This window comes from Haliaeetus leucocephalus, unplaced genomic scaffold (genome assembly GCF_000737465.1).
Source record: "Haliaeetus leucocephalus isolate CR32 unplaced genomic scaffold, Haliaeetus_leucocephalus-4.0 Scaffold262, whole genome shotgun sequence".
Taxonomy (NCBI): Eukaryota; Metazoa; Chordata; class Aves; order Accipitriformes; family Accipitridae; genus Haliaeetus; species Haliaeetus leucocephalus.
In genome coordinates this window covers 8,523,018-8,543,695 of record NW_010972698.1, presented here as the reverse complement: position 1 = coordinate 8,543,695, position 20,678 = coordinate 8,523,018, and the positions used below count along the sequence as shown (strand labels likewise).

At 43.1% G+C, this 20,678-nt stretch overlaps 1 protein-coding gene across 1 annotated transcript in view; it reads left to right on the top strand.

Annotated features, from left to right (window-relative positions):
* CAPN6 (calpain 6) overlaps positions 1–16,290 on the top strand; it is a 54,659-nt gene extending 38,369 nt beyond the window's left edge. Inside the window, exons 7-12 of the mRNA XM_010569032.1 lie at positions 954–1,149; positions 4,356–4,478; positions 6,179–6,381; positions 7,043–7,164; positions 14,334–14,470; positions 16,016–16,290. Of these exons, the coding sequence (XP_010567334.1) occupies positions 954–1,149; positions 4,356–4,478; positions 6,179–6,381; positions 7,043–7,164; positions 14,334–14,470; positions 16,016–16,198 (964 nt within the window). The 3' untranslated portion in view covers positions 16,199–16,290. The remainder of the gene's footprint in view (positions 1–953; positions 1,150–4,355; positions 4,479–6,178; positions 6,382–7,042; positions 7,165–14,333; positions 14,471–16,015) is intronic.
* The last annotated feature ends 4,388 nt before the right edge of the window (positions 16,291–20,678 follow it).

Below are 20,678 nucleotides of genomic sequence, written 5' to 3'. Positions count from 1 at the left end.
CAAGACAACACATGTGCTGGTTGACATGACAGAATGCCAAATATTGAACACACTGTCAATCCTGCTTACTGACTACTGTGCCTATCTGTAGGATTTCTAGGTCAACTACGGCTGAGGTGTCTGTAAATACAATTGCAGCCAATGAATTTTGATACTTGTCGGTGTTTTCCAGCATGGGCATGAGAAGTGTTCATTCTCTACAGAATCTCCAGAACTCTAATAATTTTGACTCTGCTTACAGCTTAGATACCCCAAGGCAGTCCAGCAAGTTCTTCAGTAGATCATCAATATGGAATCAGGTCTGCTGGTAGGGCTTATATGAAGTCTTCTGTTTGCTTGGCTTTGTCAGAACTGGCAGCTGGAAGCCAGCTGTAGGGTTTGGTTCTGGGCCATTAATAAGCCAGGACATGATGGTAGTTCAGAGATACCAAGCTGTTAGAGGAGCTGAACATTTTTTAACTGCTCTGCAATCCAGTCTGTCACTTTAGCAGGCACAGGTTATAGCATTGAGATTGGTACTAAATAAAAGCTATGTCCATAGTACAGAGGTTTGAGTCATGCTCAGGGACAGATGTACTAATAAGGACCATAATAATGAGATAGTGCTTTGGTTGCAGGTAATCTCCTTTGCCTTTGCAAAATACATGTTATCAAATCCAGCCTGGTAGATACAACCTATCCTTTAGGCTTAGGTACTGCAATGGAGCAAATCCAGAGCTGACCAAACACACTGAGGTGATATTGTCTAAATTAAGTTCTAAGATAGTGCGATTGTGGCTTCACAAGTATTTCCACATGGAGAGCATTCCAATGAATCACTTTGTCCTCTGGACAGCTGAGCAATGCCTCCTCTTAAATTACTGGAAGATTTCATGTGTTATTTTGGCTCTTTATGTGAGTATCACTGTTTATTTTTAAATAAACCATTACTTTCCTGGTGTCTTATGGAATAGGATGACGTTTGAGGACTGGTGTAAGAATTTCACTGACGTGGACATCTGCCGGATTGTGAATACCTCCTACTTCAGTATCCACAAGACCTGGGAGAAGAAAATGATGTGTGGGGCTTGGACAAAGAATTCAGAGCCCCTGCTAAATCGCTCTGGTGGATGCTTTGATAACAAAGAGACCTTCCTTCAGAATCCCCAGGTGGGAATCCCTGTATTTTGTGAGGTATTGAAGTGTATGTGTATCCACTTTAGCTAGGGCTTCTGAAGTATCCACCCTATTTATGAGTTGGCAGTGACTACTTGGCAGAATATCATTGCCAGTGTCTGTCCTCTGGGAGTATGCTGGTTCACTGCCTGTTTCAGGGATTTCTGTGAAATCTCTCAGAAGAATTTAGATATTTGTTTAGGACTGATCATGTTTGGGGCTGATGAGTCAGACACACCAGGATTACTGAAGTCCTGCCTGGACTTCTTTCAGTTGCCCAGTTGTAGTAAGGCAGCAAGTCTGATTTCCTAATGACAGAACTCCATTCACTTCACACCTTTAAACAACCTGAAGTTTTGGTCCACTGTATTTTGTTAGTAACAATTTTGCATTAATGTAAGAATCTGAAAGTATCTAGTCTCTTCCCCAAGCTCACCCTCTCATCAGCATTACAGAATTTTCCTTGTCTCATCCTACCTGGTAACTTTCAAGCTATTCAGTTTATCTGTTCATCCATTCTTAATTTCTCACCTTCCTGCCCTTCTCAGTGTTGTATGTTTTCATCCCAGTGCATGCAAATTCAGGCATAAAACTTCCATTGCTGTCAATGAGATCTGGGCACCTACTACTTCAGTTATTACTTTGAAAATTGACCTTTCAGTTCTTTTGTAATTCACCACATACTTTAGATTAATTAAAGATGTTATTGTGTCTGCGTCTCTGCACTTGTATGGGAGGTTTCTGTCTGCACCCTTCAATTTTCATAGCAGGATATTGGAGAAATGCAGCCTTTGCTGTTCAGACTAGGAGTGAATCTCAAACTCCCAGCTCATCCTGTCATACAGGTATAGATGGAGAAGCAGTTGTTCACTGCTCTGTCTTCTGTTAGTGCCTCATTTCCAGGGGGTGATTTTATTCAGATATTCCCCTATATGATTCTGGACGTATTCCAAGTGCTTGTCTGGGTCTCATTTGTAACTGTTTACCTGTCACAGAGAACAAAATATACACGTTACGGTTGAGTGCAATGCCTGCTGCAATGGAAGTTCTATTTATTCCAGCTTTATCTCTAGGCTAGTTGATTAAAAGGCTCTTAATAGCAGCGCTGGAACACATTTATGTTAGCTTAGGGCCGTTATAAATTACTGTGGCACATACTACCACAGTCTAGAGATAATCTCTGTTCTCCCTGAGTGAAATGCCTGACACTGAGGCCTCCTGTGAAGTTTATCTGTACAGAGAGGGATTGTGACACTTCCAGTCCCTTTAAAATAAGGGAATTTAAGCCAAGTATAAATGTATTCCTACAGCCACCTGCTGATTTCCAGATTGTTACCCATTAGGACAGCTGAAATGTCATCAGGTCAAAGATCATCACAGTTGCATACCTCTTATCAAAGAGAGCTCTCTTGCACTCTCACAGTTCCCCTTCCACACCTCCATTTGCCCTGGAACACTCTAGGCTATCTGACAAGGTAAGACTGCATATGGGTCAACAGGGACCAGAATGAAAATGTGCCTTACTAGGTGTTGCTGCATATTTATATCTCACTTTTTAGAGTCTCTCTGCAGAGGCTCTTTACAACCACTAGGACTCTCTTCAGGATCCCATGCTGCCGCAATGTTGATATAGCACACAAATAACAGTACAAAGCATTGAAATTGTACCAAACAACAGCCAGCCCAGAATAGCAAGCAGTAGTTCTGTAGGAGGCTAATCTGGACCATAAATACTGTGAACAACTAATGAAGCCTAGAGGCTTGGGAAGGTATTGATTTTCTTTCCAATACTGTTGTGCTTCAGCAAACTTTGCTAGAGGTTGGTGTTTCCTCCATGTGGGTGTGACACCGCCTGAGACAGTGAGGGTCAGGGATGAGAAGTGGGATGGTGCCTTATTCTGCAGAGCTCTAACCGCAGAGGGATGTGAAATCGTTACACGGGATCATTCCACAACAGTAACCAAGGCAATCTCAGTATCTACCTCAGAGCAAATCTCAATGAGGATTTACTTTTTAGCAGCTCTTGAAGAAGGGAGGGGGGAATTGAACCACTAATGATATTCCTCTCCATGCTGTCAGAGAATTTTGGCTTAAATCAGAACATGTGGTGCACATAGAACCCAGCTGTGCACCACTGCAGTTTTATGCTTTTATTTGTTTGCTTCACATTTAAAGGTCTTTGAGGATGGAAGAATACAGCATCTGTCTAAACTTGGCATAAATAGTGTCCTGTTCCCCTCTACTGGTTCTGAGAACTCAGATTTGCCCTCTGTATGCACAAAAGAAACAAAATTTCAAGGAGTCTCAAACAGCGAACAAATTGGAGTATTTAATTCTTTGTTGTATAAAGAAACACCTATCTGACCTGTTTTGTCTACTGGAAGGGTACATACTTACTCATGAACTGGTCTGGTAGTGATACTTAATAAGTAATTCAAGTCTGATTTATTGAGATGGGAACTGCTGCTTAAACTTGAAGTAATTTTCTTTGATTGGTCTTAAACCCAAGTTGATTCAAGTTTACTTTAAACAGTTTGGATAAAAGATTTGCATGTTAAAGATGCAGGAGTCCTTAGCCCTTTTTACTGGGTATCCCTAAGACTTTCAGGAAAACTGAGAAAGCCCAAAATTAGCATTCCTGTCATTCTTATATTAAATAGAAATTGTAGGTGCAGAATGGAGTTATGGGTTTGGGGTTTTTTTAACTAAGATTTGGAATATTCCTTCATTTGCAGGCCCTATATAAAGATGTTTGAAATTTACAGGCCCTGTTTAGACATTGAAGTTAAAAGAATAATCCAAAATTATCAAAGACCTCATCTGGAGTCTGTTGGTTTAATTTTTTTGTCTCTCTCCTGGTTTATGTATATAAATAAAACTTAATCTTTTGTCTTTTGCTTTCAGAGGAGATGTTCTCTTCTGCTGCCTCAACAGTTATTCTGTAATACTGTCCCACACTGTACTTTATGTGAATTACCTGTTTCAGTGTCTCTGATACTTCTGGTTTAAAGATCCTTATTATTAGCATTAATTTGCAGCTCTGAATTGCTGGGAATGTCTGTTATACGGAGAACTCCTCCTCCCACCCCCAAATGTATTTTTACTTGCCTCCTTTGTATGCACGTATTTCCTTGGTGATGGCATTATCCTCAGTATCCTAAGCTATTACTAACAGCTTACCCTCATCTCTCTTCTACTAGTACATCTTTGATGTTAAGAAGACTGAGGACAAAGTGTTGGTCTCATTACAACAGGAAGATCGCCGCAAATACAAAAAAGAAGGGAAAGGAGACAGCATCCCAATTGGCTTTGAAATATTCAAGGTAGGCAGTCACTTGCACTCCTGGTTCAGAGTTTGTTCAGCAGTCCTGCTTCATCCTGGCAATGAGATCTCTGGCAGATAGAGGCATGATTATAATGGTGGGGTCTGGCTTTCCTCTCAATGTGAGCTTTGTATGTGTACTGCACTCAGTCACCAGAGCTGACATTAGACAGACTATTTGAACTAAATTGAATTTAGTTCAATTCAAACTCTATTTGAACTAAAGGAACATAAGTCATTTTTCTCTATTGCAAAAGAATTTTAAGTGCTTTTCCTACCCCAAGCTTTGAAGAGAAAGACAAAAAAATATTAATGCTTGAAACATAGAGAGTTTTTTACTCCTCCTCAGTGGAGTCTCCTGCCTCCACTTCATCAGCAAATACAGCCAAGTGAATGAGTTTGAAAAGTCTGCTGGTTTTCTTTTGCCACTTAGGAAAAAAAGTGAAGAGTGTTTTCAAAAGCTGGACTAGTGAGTAGGAAATGAGCATATGTGAAAAGGAACCAAAGGGATCACAAACAGTAATTTAATTGCACTCCCAGGGCAAATTGAGTAAAATTAAAACATACGAACTGAAAGGACGAGGAAAGCAAGAGAAACAGCTATGCATCTGCTCTTTCACTGAGGATCAGGATTATTTTATCATCTGTTGCTATAGCTAGTGGGACTACACTGAGTCTATGGCCCTACCCTAAAAAACAGACAGTTTTTAACAGTCAGAGCTGCTGACATCTGCATCACACCTATTCATTTGACAATCACCTGTTAACCACATACATTGAAAAGTGTCATTACAGCAAGTAGCATGATTTACCTTGCCTTGTTCATGCCTATATATCTAATTTGGAAAGGCTTGGAAAATAAAATCACACCTTCAGAAAAGTATCAGTGCTCTGTCTTTATTTCTGTTCAATAATTTTTCTGTTTCAGAAGTGTTCTAACCCACCAGGCTCATTATCATGACTAAAGGCCTTTGGAAGACCATGGCCTAAATTATCTGAAGACAAAAGAGATCTACCAGATAAGAATGTAGGGCTGTCTTTGCCCCCAGGAGCTGCTTAAGAAATAGGTTTATATTTTAACTGTGCTGTGGCAAATATCAGTTCCCTGAAGAGCATGTTAATAGTTAAGCACAGCTTCAAGGCTTAGAACAAAACATAAATGGTTATTCTGTGGCTTTTATATTCAGGAAAGGGCAATGAAAATATAGCTGTGTGCATCTGGATTGAGAGCCCACTACATAAGAGTGGAATGCTCTCTCTACATGCTAGAGAAAGGAGGCAGATGAATCGGCCTCATCTAAGACAGCAGCGTAGCTCAGCGGGTGGAGTCCTTGGAGTGTGCGTGCATCTCTGAAAGTGTTAAAAACTCTGCAGTAGCATTATGTGTCTGTTAGCGGATGCATGTCTTTGCCAGTCCCAAACTTTCACCACCACTTAGGTGTGTATGTGTATATACTGATGCAGTGAAGTGCAGAACAGCACTGCTTGGAAGCCTGTGTAGGCTAGCACTTGGAGCACTGCGTTGCCTGTCAGGACTCTGCCACAGCTTCAGTGGGTGAAAAACCATTTGCCAAACCATTTGCCTTTATTGCACATTGTCTTTTCTGCCCCTGCAAGGCTGTGTGATGTGCAGGGAAAATCCTGCCTGTTAGCTCTGCTATCCATCCTTGCATTAATCCCTGTACTGCTCTGTGGCTGTAGGTGGAGGATAACAGAAGCTATCGACTACACAAGCTCACTGTGCAGGAGAGAGTGGCCACATCTCTGTACATCAACACACGCACTGTGTTCTTGAAGAGGATCCTTAAGCAAGGCCGCTACATCCTTATCCCAACTACATATCATCCTGGCATCATTACAAAGTTTATCCTGAGACTCTTCACAGATGTGCCATCAAAACTCAGGTAGGTTGCACTCACAGCTACATGAGATCTTCCCTTGCCCACATTGGCTGCGCCTCCTTGGAAATGGCTGCCTGGTTGCCCTCAAATATCCCTGACTTACTAGCTCATATCGCTCCAGAACTAGGCCCTTGAGATGGTCAGGGTCACCTCCAAGAATCTCCAGAAGGTTTACTGGCATTTGTGCACGGTCAGGACATTTTTACTTAGGAACCTAGTGGACAATTCAGTTTGGGTCTTTTGACCTTTTAGTTTGGCTTTTGTAGTTGCCTCCAGTTCTAGGTCAGAACACTGAGCACTGGTGCTTGCAGTTATAGTTGATACTGTTAATTTCTTTGACCATCTCCTTTGAAACCAGTGGTTGTCTGCGAGGGCAAAACTAGTGTTTTGTGAAGTCAGGCCCGCTGAATTTTTTTCTTGCTTTGATACTATTTTCCATGATTTAAAATTTTTTTTCTGCCACTTCTGCTGCCATGTGAAGGATGACACATTTTGTTTGCTTTGCTCTGTTTTTATTTCTTAAGTCTGTCATTTCTGTACCACAAACTTCCAAAATGGTAGATGAGGAAAGAGTACAAATCTCATGTTCTGAAAATGCCAGATTTCAACAACTATTGATTGCTTGACATTTGTTGCTTCAATTGATTTTCCTATGATTTTTCAGGGAGCTGAAGGCAGATAAGCCTAAAATGACATGTTGGAGTCTTCTTTGTGGCTATCCACGCAGAGTCACCCAAATCAAAATTCACTCTGCAGAGGGTTTACAGAAGCAAGACAGATCAGGCGGTAAGTGTAAAGGAAGCCTGGAAGAGTGGAAGGGGCTACTTCAGTCCTCTAATGATGATCTGAGTTGATATGTAAGCAGTCAGAAATTACCCAAACAAACTGAAGATGTATGGGATTTTTTTCAGCACATTGTAGAGTCTGCTCAAAAGGAGAGATCAGGTGAATAAGATGATGCAAAACAGCAAGAGTTATGTGTCACCTATGCTGGTCCAGATGGGCAGTAGTAGTCAGACCTTCCTGAGAGGCTTTTTGTGGGGATTAGTAAGAAATTCACCTTTCAGGGTTATGTGTTTTCTAAATGGAAAATATCCAGGGAGACAGCTGAATCACACAATCTTATGTAGTGTATTACACTTACCTCAGCAATGTCATTCATGGCCTTCAGAGCACTTTGTTCTTCATTACCACAAGCTTAATACCACTTCAGGGAGGAAATTATGGTTTTCAAACAACCATCTTCAGCTGGGTAAACTAGGACAGGGAAAGGTTAAATGACTTGTACAGGACTGTGTATCTACATGTCAAAGGAAGTGTCCTGAAGGACACTAAAATGTCTTTCTGGCACACAACGTTGACAGTTAATTAGGAGACTTGTCCATTTGTCATTTACTTCCTCATTTTCTACTCCTACTCTCTGTCTGCCGGCCTTACTTTTCCATGACCAGTGCAATAGAAAAAGGTAGACACATCCAGCACTGAGTGGTTGGTAGGGAGAAAGCGAAGGAGCAGAGATACTACGATGAGTGTGGAACTGGAAACTAAAGAGGTTCCTGAAACATCTGTGTTTGCTCCAGATAACTCTTCAGCTCTCTTCACTTTAAGATGTGGAGCTAGGTTGCATTAACTTCTTGTGGTGAGAAGGCATTAGAGTTAGACCTGTAGTACAGTTAATCTTCAGTCTCACAAAGCAGCTGTAAAATTTCTCCCACCAGCTGGCTACAATTTGATTCCAGTCCCCTTTTCATAGTTATTCCTGGCACGCACTGTGTGGTGACCGAATGTACTTTTCTCTGTGAAAGCCACTTTCTGTTAAGTCTGGTTGTCTCTTCAGGGGACAGGAACATTGGAGGGAAGAGATATAGAAAATTGATTCAGTTAATTTTTCTTGGTACTTTTCTTGAAAAACTGGAGCCACAAACACCTCCATCAAACAAGCAGTATGGCTTCATGTTCTCAGCAAGGCAGGATGGATGGGTGAGACTGAAGGGGCTGTATGTGACAAGAATAGTAGAGCAGTGCATTGAAAAGAGGCAGCATGTTCTTGTTCTTGCCCTGTGAAGGACATTTTCATTTTTAAGGGTGGGGGTTTTGGGGTTTTTTTTTTGCTTTTAAAATTCCTTAAACACTTTTATTGCTTTATGGCAGGGAATGTTAGAGAAAAGCCAATTCTCCACCCTTAGCATTTCACAATCCTTAGCACAATTACAGTCTTGACAAGATCATTAAAACCCATTGCCTGCAGCTGCCAAAGACCAGGCTTCAGCTCAGAGAGCGTTGTGGGATTTGCTGCATTGTGACACAGACCCTCAGGAATATACAAATAGGACTTAAAACCAATGTGTAATAAGTATTCTAACTACAGCATAGCCCAAATACCTTTAGGACCCTGTACTACCACATATGGTCAGGTTGAGTTGAAGCATCTTCTTTCACTTAGATTTCAGCATCCAGTGTTGGGCTGATGATTACCCTGACAAAACTGAAAAGGTAACCTATTGTGGGAAGAACTGTCTATAGGAAATGGACTCATGGATTTCCTGTTTAAACCTAAGCAAAACTTCTGCTTGATTACTTTATCTGCTGAAAAAATGCATAATTGGGTCAAGTGATACTATTTGTGAATTAGTAATTGAATTCATCAAGTGGCTGAAAAAAAATCAGTATTGATCATTGTCAATTTTTTTCTGAAGTGTTCCCATTTCCCTGTGTGAAACAATGTGCCATTTTTAAATTAATCAAAAACATAAGGAGATTTGAACACAAAACCTAAATGAATCTTATTGTTTGATCTTGAATAAGATTTCACCAAAAAAGTTTAAATATTTTCCTTTTGTATCAACACAAAGCTTTCAGTAAAAGCCTTTGTCTCTTTTCAGCCTGTAGTTCCAAATCTCATCCATTCAGGGGGCACTGAAGGAGAGCTGAGTTACTTCACTTCAGTAGCTTCCCCATTATCTTGAATTCTGCTGTGAAATCCCCATTTGAATCTTTCTTTATTAGCCTTTTTTCCTATAAGTATCTCCAGCTCACAGAGTACATTCATAGATTGTCTTGCAGAATGCCATATCTTATATCAGCTTCAGACAAATGAAGTAGGGAGAGTGTGTAAATAAAAAAAAAACCCATGAAGCCAAATGTGCACTGCTGATGTTTGTGCTACAAAATAAAATCAAGCTGTGCAATGACCAGGATAACACCCATAACTGGCACTCTGCTTTCTATGCGCACCTTGCTGGGAAAGTTGGCAAAGCTCCTGATTGATACTAGAGTCCATTTTTGGTAACATAAAAAAGCTGTGTATGGCACATGTTTCTCACATTTGGAGGGGTTTTTGGTAGATTAAAAGAGTGGATATAGAAATTCCTTGAAGCATACTGTCTGGCTGGATTGTAAATTTACACTAGAAAGTAACGTGTCCAGGGACATTAAATATCTCATATTCTAAGATTGCTTCCTAATACTCCTGCAAAAGAATGCAACTCCTTGTCATCTCTCGTCTCTTCTCTGGCTTCTCTGGATCCATGTCTGGACACTCTCCCATGCTTATCTCAAGGAGAAATAGCAGCCAGGCATTTGAAAAAGACCAGCTTTCTCAGAAGTGAGTTTAGACCTCAAAGTCACATGGGCAGTTACCAAAATACCAGCCTTACCTTCTGTTCCTGGAACGTTTCCTGATGTGAACTAGATTTAAAAGTCAACAGCAGCCTCCTGTCTAATCAATACTGCGAGATGAGGGAAGAGGCCACACAGGAATTGCCATTGGGAGTGAGAAGTAGAGGTTTCCTTTCAGGTTAGGCACAGTCAATATGTTTATTCAAGTAGAAAATAGGTAGATTAAGTGGTTGTGCTTGCCTGCTGCTAAGAGGAACTCACACAAAGGTTACTCGTTTTCTGGTGCAAAGGTTGTTGGTAACTTGTTTCCATGTGAGCTGCTGTGTCTGATTAGCCCCACTGCATTTCACAAGGGTTTCCTGACTTGCCCTTCACCTTCTGATCTACAGCATCTTGGCTCTCAAGCTGCTTCTGTTCTGATGCTCACTGTCTGTCATCTCTCAGCTGTATTCCACCTTGTCCAACACCTGCCCGGTTTGTCACTATCATCCCTTAGCATAGAGAGAAGACAAAACTTGATGATGAAGGAGGAGGTTGATTCATTCTGAAGCTTCTGAGAAGTGAGACATGGCATTACATCTCTGTGACAAACTGTCCTGAAAACGTCAGGATGTCTCTATACTCTGACACTGGGGTATGCAGTTGATAAAAGCAGCCTGAACAGAGATACTTTTTTTGGATATAACTAGGATAGAGGGATTTTAGACTTGAATGCACTGATCTTCATATAAGCCCATCACTGTCATCTGAGAGTTTGCTTAGCACAAATTTCTGAGCAACTACTTAAACAAAACTGGAAGAGAATGAAGATTGCATAGCGAGTGCACACCCGGCCTGATTCACGAGCTGCTTGTCATCAGAACCCTGCTCCCTGCCAGAGGAAGGTTGTTTAATCTCTACTTTAAATGTTTATTGGAAAGCTCCTCCTTGCTGCTGTCTTTGATCCATTGTCCTGTCTGGAAAAAATAATGGATGGTTTGCTGTTGTCAATAGTGGATGAATCTAGCAGCCCAGACTCAATTCTGAATGCATATAGGCTGCTTCTCTTGGAAGTACCTCTCTCCGAGTTAGCTTGTTCTGAAGTTGATCCAGCTATCTGTGAGCCAAGCACCAGTGGCAGGTTTGCAAAAAGATGAAGCAACACTGTGAGCTTGGAGATTTTCTGTCTCTCATTCCCAAATCTGCTTTAAAAATTGCTCTCGCTACTGTCTGTCACACTCTTTTCCCAAGAGCTTATCTTTGAGAAAAAAATCATCTTTTGTATTTTTAAGTCTTCCCACTGAAATTTCATGTTGAATTTGCATGTTTAATTGCCTTTCATCACTTCTTTTCTAAACTACGTATTGTGATCCCTGGTATGTGACATACGTGGTAAGTAGAGTATCTGGTACCTATAATGGCAGTTGCCCTGGGAGCAGTCCGAGAAACAGAAGGAAGGAGAAGGGAAAAAGCAGCTGGTAAATGTTCAGTCAAAGCACGAGAAGGGAAGCAGAGAGAAAAAGGAGTAGAGATGGGGGGAAGATTTACTGATGCCAGTGGAAAGACTCTCTTTTGTTATCTGTATTGCAGGAGAAGCTAAGAGGTATCACATAAGCAAAGACTCAACTGCAAAAGGCAAACCAACCTGTTGTAATTCCCAAGGCAGTGCTTGTGTCTCAGCACTGCGTCTGCTCTGTTTGGCCCATGCCTTCTTCCAGTGACTGAGTTTGTCATAGCTCTCCATATTACCACTACGAGTGGTCTAGCTGGAGAAGAGAGGGAATGTCTCTGAGAACTTTTTCTCAAGAACATTTTCTAGAAAGTCTTTTGTTTTGGTACAGTGCTGAAGGGTGTGGATGTTAGATCCTCAGTCCAATTCTCAAACAGAAAAAAGTTAGCCTTAGACTACTGTGCATAGATTTCTTTAAGCCTTAGAGATGTCATTACTGTTCAAGCGTTTCTGGCTTTTACAGATTTCAACTTTTTCCTTTGTGCTGTTTTCATACAGCTTCCCAGTACAACAGCATGGCCATAGGACTGAGAAGAAACAGCTGTTTATACATAATATGGTGTTCAAAGCATAGCTTGAGTCATGTGTGTGCCTGAGAACTGAACCCAGTCCTCCTTCCACTGCCAGAGCAGTTGCCAGAGTAGCAGCTCCAGTTATTTTCATTCCCAGCTCATGGTGAATACTACGATGTTGCTCTTCCACATTAGTAGCCCTTTCTGCATTGCCTTTGTACTGTAAATAAACCAGGCCCAGAGCTGCAAAGTACTGGGCCAACTGTAGGTGAGAACATCCCTTGTCTCATCCTGCATGTGCAGATCTCCCATTTCTTTCTTTTGTTCTGGAAATGGAGCCAGTCCTCCTAATATAACTGACCATTCAACAATGTCATCATGAGGTCATGCTGTGCAGGTACCTTTCACGTTCCTCTTCTACCTCCCTCTCTTTTTCTAGCTCTTTCTGAGAATGTGAATCTGTTTCCAATGTTAGCTTTCCCTTTCCTTTCACTTAGCAAGTCCCTTCATTAACATCTCCCTCATCCACCAGATATGCCTGTTACCTCTTTAAGCTCTGTGTCCTTTTACCACCTCTTCTTATGCCCTGTCTCTTAATTACTTTTAATGATCAGATGTTGCTTTGCTTTGTGGCCAAAGTAGTTGACACCATTTCATGCAAGACCCCGTTTTATTCAGATCCATTTTCCAAATCTCTTTGCAAATGCGGGAGCTTTTCCATCACTGATTACACAGCGTGGTATGGCCCCATGCCCCAGAGCTGAACCACACATTCTGTAACACAGAAAGTAATTGCCTATCAGAAAAGCCAATACATTGCTACCTGCTATAGAAAGTGTGAGATGTTGTCAGGGTAACGGGCCTATTGCATGTCTGGCCAGGTATAATCATAGTGCAGCATATGGAAAAATCTGTTTCTTTCTCATAAGTGGAAGTAGCTCCTTCTGTTTTGGATGTAGCTGTTACGTGGTTTGTTTGCGTGAGATGTTGGTATCCATTCCTGCAAATGAGTGATGTGTTTGAGGAGAATCATCCTGGGTATGAATTGTTAAAAAACGAAAGCTGCCTTAAAATTATGCTGCCTTATGGCTGTCATTTTGAAGTAGGTGGTGATGAAATGTGTGTAAGAAATGATCACGAGTCTGACTTACACTTATGCACATTCAGTGGGTTTATTTAAAATCCATATCTAAAAAGTAGCAAGGTGTGGAAAAACAGATATACTGTCATTAACAATAGGAATGGACAGAAATAGTTGTGTTGAAATACAGAAAAAATGGTAGTGCCTGTGTTTAATTAAAAGTTAATTTTAAAGTGGAATGCTCCGTTCTATTTGAGGATCAAGACAGGTGTTTCTAAATTGGTTCTTGCTCCCTATTGGAATGGAAAGAAAATATCAACATTTATAACAAAGTAAAAATGTTCAGTGTAAAAACAACAAAGCATTTCTAGAATGTTGAATAATCTCAGTGGGTTACGTATGATTAAATTGTAATTTAAAACATTAACTAGGACCTATAATAGAAACAAACATGTGATAACATAAACTTTAAAATTACATTGATCCAAATGATAGAACCGAAGACGTCTCAGGTTCATGGGAATGAAATGAGAAACTGGGGAGGATTTGCTTTGACAGTTTCCCACAGAAAACTTTGTTGAAACCAGTGCACTCCTACAGAATGTTTTTGCATTTTGACAATATTTTACTTTCTGGAACAGAAACTGCTGCTTGAAAACTACCTCCTAAAACTAATACCCATATCAAAATACAGTAGACAGCACTTTCAAGCCAGGCGGTCTAAAGGTGGGCACTGAGATGTGCATTCAGTCATCTAAAAGCAGTTCTGTGCAATTCCTGTCCTTGCCCTATATAGAAATTGTGGACAACGAACAGTTTTTACCTTCCACTTTGGCCCAGGCACCCAGAACTACATATCAGATTGCATATGCACATATGCATTTTGGCTCTCATGTCTAGAGCAGTGTCGGGGAGCTTAAAGTGTCACTTTGAAGACTTTCTGTTAGATGAGCCAGGAGGATGCAGAGCAAGGGAATGTGGAAAGATCGTAATCCCAGTCTAGGACTGAGCTGGTTTCACAGCAAATCGTGCTTGGTTTCCAGCTCTCAGCATCCAGTTGTTAGAAGAATGAGGTATTTCACCTCTGCTGGTGATGGGCAGCTAGCAGTGGATGTGACGTGCCCTGGTGCCCTGTTCCTATGCTCAGTAGCACTGGCGCTGCCAGGCACAGGAGGGGATTGCTTCTGCTGGGTTTCTGGGCAGGTCTCAGCTGCTGTTCTGTGTCCTAAGAGTTGTGCTGCTGATTGTGTTTTAGGAGCAGATCCCTATGTGCTTATCAAGTGTGAGAACCAAAACATGCGCTCCCCTGTGCAACACGATACGACCAGTGCTGTCTTCGACACACAAGTGATTTTCTACAGAAAGAACATCGACAGTCCTATCATTGTCCAGGTGAGATAAGCCATGCAGGGTGGGCTGCTCAGGGCAGGTAGGGGAGCACAACAGCATCACTGCACTTGACATGCATTCGTATGACTGATACCCAGGACAGAAGTATGAGAACCTCTGCTCCCCTTACTGGGCTATGCCTGGATCTATTCAGCTGCTCTACTGATTCTCTAGTCTAGGTCTTTTCCATAAAACAGCAAGTGATGACACTTAGGGATCAGAAGGCATATTTCATTCCAAGGCTTTGAAGGAATTTACAGAATTACCTTTTGCCTCATTTGGTACCTGACAAACCAGAGACAAAGAAAAGCCAAGTGTTGTCCAGTGTCAGTGTTTGAAATAAAACCAAAGCTAAGGCTACTGTTAAGAAGCTTTTTACCTTGAATTCTAGTCCTGTGGCAACTAGACCACACTGTTTACCTCCGCACTAGCTGGAAAAACAGAGCTTGATATTTAGATGAGGCAGTCCAGGAAAACTTTGGGAGAGTGGAACAGCATTTCAGTTTGATACACACAGTTGTTTAGTATTAGACAAATACTAAGGACTATGTCTTCTTCATCAGTGTAGGGAGATCTTACAGCGAATCTGTGAATCAATTCACTGTGGCACATAAGTGCCAGAAACTGAAATAGCTTTATAGCACTGTTTTGCAAGAAGAGATACATTTCTGATTTTCCACTGCCTAATGCAGTACTGGTGTGTAGTACTCCTGTGCCACAGTACTCCTCTGAACTAATAGGTATATTCTACAAATATTATAAATAGAAGGAGGATGATAGCAGTGTTATCCCCCAAACCACGGACTGTAGTTATCGACTAGAGGGAACTGATACAACAGCTGATGGAACGTGGTCTGTGTTCTTGGCATGTGCAGGATTGCCTAATCCTTTAGTAAAGATTTGATTTACGCACGGGACCTCACCCCATCTCTCTACGGTATGCAGCTCGAACACTTTGACTTTTCCAGGATAACTGAAAATTAGATAGTAATGAACTTCACAGACCAAACAAAGACTGGCATGTGAGACTAGCAGCAAAACCCACTATTAACACCATTTCAGTTGCTGCTTGCTATATGCCCAGCCCTGTCCTGAGTAATGACAAAGGACATGGCCAAGGACTCCAAAACCACTGCTGTCCCATGCTCTAGCAGTGTGGACCTGGCTCTAACACAGAGGAAGAGCACTGAAGACACCGCAAAGGTGAGCACCAGCAGGCAGAGTGGCACAGACAGGCTGATTGCATGTAGGTTTTTACTGCTGATGAGCTCAAACAGGTAATGTTTATTCCTATTCTAGGCAGGCTGTGACCTAGAAAGCAAAAAGCTGCATTTAGCTCCTTATTTGCATAGTGTATGTAAATGAGCATGCAAATCCAGAATCTCCCACATGCTCTGTAGACAATTAGCTAAATTTAGATGTACGCCCCCTCCTCACTGCTTTTTCAAGGGGTTAATGGGGGTGACCCTGCTCCAGCACAACCCTTTCAGGTAGACTGTGAGAGAAGCACTACTTCAGCTGGGCTTATTTCAGTTCCCTTGTCTCTAGGTCTGGAACAGCAACGTCTTGTGTGACCAATTCCTCGGACAGGCGGTGCTGGCAGCTTCACCCAGTGACCCCAGAGAACAGCAGACTCTGCAGCTCCGAGGGAGAGGCGGCCGAGAAGCAGCCGAGGTGCCAGGTCACATCACCGTCAAGGTTTTTTCCAGCGATGACCTCGTGGAGCTATGAATACCAAAGCCCCGCAGAGCCAGACAGAGCTGTCACCTCGCAGCAGGGGGGCTTGTCTGTGCTTTCTGTGTGAACGACTCGGGAGCAAAGGTTGCACATAATCATAATCGCTTTAAAAAGAAAAACCCCTCTAACTCTCCACATTATCATGGATAATGGGGAGAGGCTTTTAAAGAGGGAAAAATACATATTTATACATATATATGTTCATGATGCAGCAAATACAGTAGAAGAGGGGCCAAACTAAACGTTAGCAGATAAGCTCATTAAGATGTGACCGTCTTCCCCAGCAGCATCTTTCAGGAGCTCTCGGCACATAAGCTGGAAGCACATGTGACTGTTCTCACAGGTTCTCAGCACATCATCATCTGTTCTCAGCAGTGGCACTGGATGCAGGCAGGAATGGCTGCATCTCCGTGGTCACGTACCAGCAGGTTGGTGGGGTGGCAAGCACAAGGTGGAGTCGCATGGCTCAGTCCTTGTTCACTGCCATGCTGTATTTGGGAGGGGGATTTTTTTTAAGCTTTGATTGGAATTTTTTCCCCATATAGGCTTATAAAATTCTTGATGAATTTCATTATTATTGCTACAGAGCAGATGTTTCTGTTCCTTGGCAAAAATGTCATTACTTTAAGGAGTTTGGTCATAGGTCGTAGCCTTAAGACCAAGCATGCCAGGGCAACTTTAAAATAGAAGGTCAGGTCTTGCAGTGCCTATTTGAACACCACAGCAAATAAGAGCTTTGCCCGCAGAAAGGCTCTCAGACTGACTTACTTATTCTTCTATTCTCCACCTCAAGCTGATGACTCACAAATTGATATCTCTGGCCAAGAGAAGGGCACCTCACAATTTAGCTGTGGTTTTGCCTAGAGGACAAATTAAGTAATGGGAGCCTCCTTGCTAAGGAGGCTTTGTTTAATCCACATGATGCTAAAAATGGAAAAACACTCTTTTTGCTTCATTAGATGTGATGGGTAGCACCATGAAAGAGGACAAAATTAGCTCATGACAAGGATGGGTCTGTAAAACAAAGATGCTATGCCCTCGCAGGTATCAGGTTTCACTCTCGAAATTTTGCATTGGTTTATTGCTGACAGAGCTGATGTTTCTGATGAAGTTTAACTTCAGTATAATGGAGGACAGGTATCGTTTCACATTTCCTTCAAAGCAGGGTTCTGGTACAAACTTTCTTTTAACTTTTGCATATAGCCTGATGGCAGGGTTTCCTCACAGCAGACATTTCTGTGTTGTCAAGCTGTGCAGTGATTCTCGCAGTATAAGAGGCTCACTGCGTTAGACCTCTTGGAAATGGATTTTATATGGTTGCAAATTCTGGTCTTGAAAGTGAATCTAAAGGATGACTATTCTGCCTTTTGTACAGCCAGGAAATTTGGATTTCTGTGTATCTTATAACCACTTCAGCCATTCTGTGCAATTTTTGTAATTTAGAAAATGGCCCTCAGTAGAGTTAATGTTTTCACAAAAGGTTTTGAAGTCTCCTCAGGACTCCAAAAGGATCATTGCTGTGGTAGAAAATGCTTTCTCTGACATGTTGGGGATGGAACGTAAAGCTATGAATGATATTATACTGCCATCAGCTTAGTTGCATGTACCAAGTACCTAAATCCAGCTCTCTTTTTAAATAGCTTGGGCTCAAGCCATTTTGCATGCAGAGCATTTGTCAGATGTGAACTACATACGGTTGACAGCCCCACAGGCAAGTGCAATTCTCTGTAAACTCATAGCTTCAGAGTTGCTTACTCTCAGATATGTTTGTAAAACGCAATTTTTTTTAAAAAGCATGAACTTTCTCATGCAGACCAGAGCTCAGGCAAGCCACACAGGGAACTGCAACTCAGTCTGGGCTGTCCTAGCCCTGCACTGAGACCTGTTTGCTTTGCTTTTCCTCCCACAGTATTTTATGCCATGGTAGCTGCTTCTCAGCAGCGTGGCACGAGGGGTGACTGCAGCCCGTTGGCACACCTTCACCATATGGGTGGAGAGCACCGTGCTGGTGTTCCAGCATGGTTAAAGCCGCGCATTGCAATTTGCAGGGCAGCATGGCCATGCAGGAGAGCACACCGAGGCAGAGCAGAACAGGTCATGTCGTATAACCCCCCTTTCAGATAGGCTTTTCTCCAGGGGCTGTTCCATATGAGATGGGTGCAGTAAGGAGGGGCTGGCTTGGCCAGCTGATTGATTTGGGTCAGTGTTTAGCCTGAAGAAGGTTCCTCTCAGAGATGGCACCCAGCACGCTTGGGCTGCTTTCCCTTTTGCAAACTGAGGCAGCTGGCAGGAGACCGGAGGCTTATGCCTCCCTGCCCCAGTATTTGCCTGATCCGAGAGCTCGCCTGAGCTCATTGAGAGCACAAAGCCATCTTGTCTTCTAGCTGGAGCATAGTGTCCCTTGGCTGTTTCCTTTGAGCCCTGCAGCCCTGGCCTCCAGCTCCCAGCACCGCCGTCCCGCTTCAGCATCTGTGTAAGGGTCATCCCCAGCATCAGCGGGGCAGAGGGAATTTGACCAGCAATCCTTTGTTGTGTACAGCCTGACTAGGAGGGAAGTCAGGGTGGAATGGGTAAAGGTGATGATTTTTAGGCCTTGACAGTTATGTCAGCTCAAGACATTCCCACAGTTTGTCCCTGTGGTGTGGGGACAGGGGGCCCTCGAACACCAGTGCTGGCCAGGTGGAAATGGAGCTCTGTTGCTTTCTCAGCATTGCCCTGAGGGTGTTCCAGTCCAGTGCTGGTAGCTGTGGGAGGCTCAGGCATGCTGACACCAAGCAGAATGCCTGTATCTCTGCATTTATTAATGTTTGGGAGTAGTTGGAGCAGGCAGGATTTGCCCATCAGGAGGAGTTGATCCAACCTGGGAACACGATGGACTGTGCTGACTTACAGAGACTTCTGGCTTTTCCTCCCACCGAGACATGTGGAAGGTGGGAGCGATCCCAGGTGAAGCCAAGGCAAGAGCAGGTTGAAAGGGGCTTGCACTGCTGCCTGCTCCCCGCAAGAGAGCCCAGGCTGGGCAGGAGACAGTGCCCACTGCTCTGTGGGCTCTTTCTCCTGTTGTACGTCTTGCCATGCACTGAAAGCAAAGCCAGCTCCATGGGTTTTTGGCTTACAGGGGAGGTAGATGTGATATGTTTGAGGTAAGAGGATTGCCTTTTCAGACCGACACAGGAATTTAAGATCAAATGTTACCAGAGCAGGGCAGTATTTTTTAACAATTAATGATAACTTGTGGGAAAACAAAGGGGTTTTTTTGGGGGGGATACTGCATTTATGTATGCACTTGGGCCACCTTTGGCAGAGAGTTTTGGCCTCCCAAAATTAAAACAGAGGGAAATAGATGGAAAATGTTTCATTTCAACCTTTCTTACTTTTCAATATGAAGTGACCTAAATAAAAGGTTAACAAAAATAAATAAATGTGTTCAGTAATTTCTGAAATGAAACGTTTGGTTTCAGCTAGAAGAAATGGTTCTGGAATGACCTCAAATTACATTTTTCAGCTTGCTCATAAAGAAAAATGTATATCTATCATCACAGCTGTTCACTGAACAGTTCTCCCCCCCCCCCCATTTACTTCACAACTGCTCCCTACTTTCCCCCAGTGTGTTCCCAGCTCATTGCGGTCTCCATCGTACTGTAGCCTTCCTTGCTGTCCCTCACCCTGAGGAAGACCAAGCCCCAGGTCTGGGGACTCGTCCTGTCCCTGGCTGCACAACAGCAGTGTCTCAGGAGTCCCGCTAGATTTTATGGTGTAATTCAGACCCGCTCTTCACCCCTCGGCCCCAGGCAGAGTGCTATTTATTCGAGTGAAGCCCAGTTTTTGTCTGTCCTCATTGCTGCGTTCCATTCCCTTTCCCTCCTCCCTCCACCAGGATGAGCTCTTGTGAATCCCCATGACTTCTCCCCCCATTAGGCTTAGACTGACTCTTATTTGTCTCCTCTGGCACACCAGACCAGTCACCTCTGTGGGGAATAACGGTCTGACTTCTTGCTGAGCACAGCACACAGCAGTGCTGTCGGGGCTATAAGAAGAGCTCCACCGCACCCACGTTTTTGCTGTTCGTCTCAACTAAATCCTCACTGTTTGGAATTCTCACTCTAGGATGGCTGCAGGGTGGATCGACAGCCTGACTCCTGCAGCATCCTGCAGAGGATGGTCCCAGATGTTAACGGTGAGCAGCCAGAGCTGTAGCTTCCAGCCAGCATTTGTGAGTATTGTGTCATATCGTCTCCTGCAACTTCTGGGGAAAAACAACTGACTCTGGTTGGTACTGCTAGGTCAGCGCTGCTCGTATCGGCTGTGAGTTATGAAGGCTGAAGGTCTGGCAGGTGCTGTGCTGGGAGCCGCAGGACCACCACGCTCCTGAGGGCTCGGACGCGGGAAACGCTGTGCTGGGGAAAAGGCCCAGCGGCCGCCCTGGGCCTTCACCTGGCGCAGGCCGCGACTGCTGTGGACGAGCGGGGGCCAG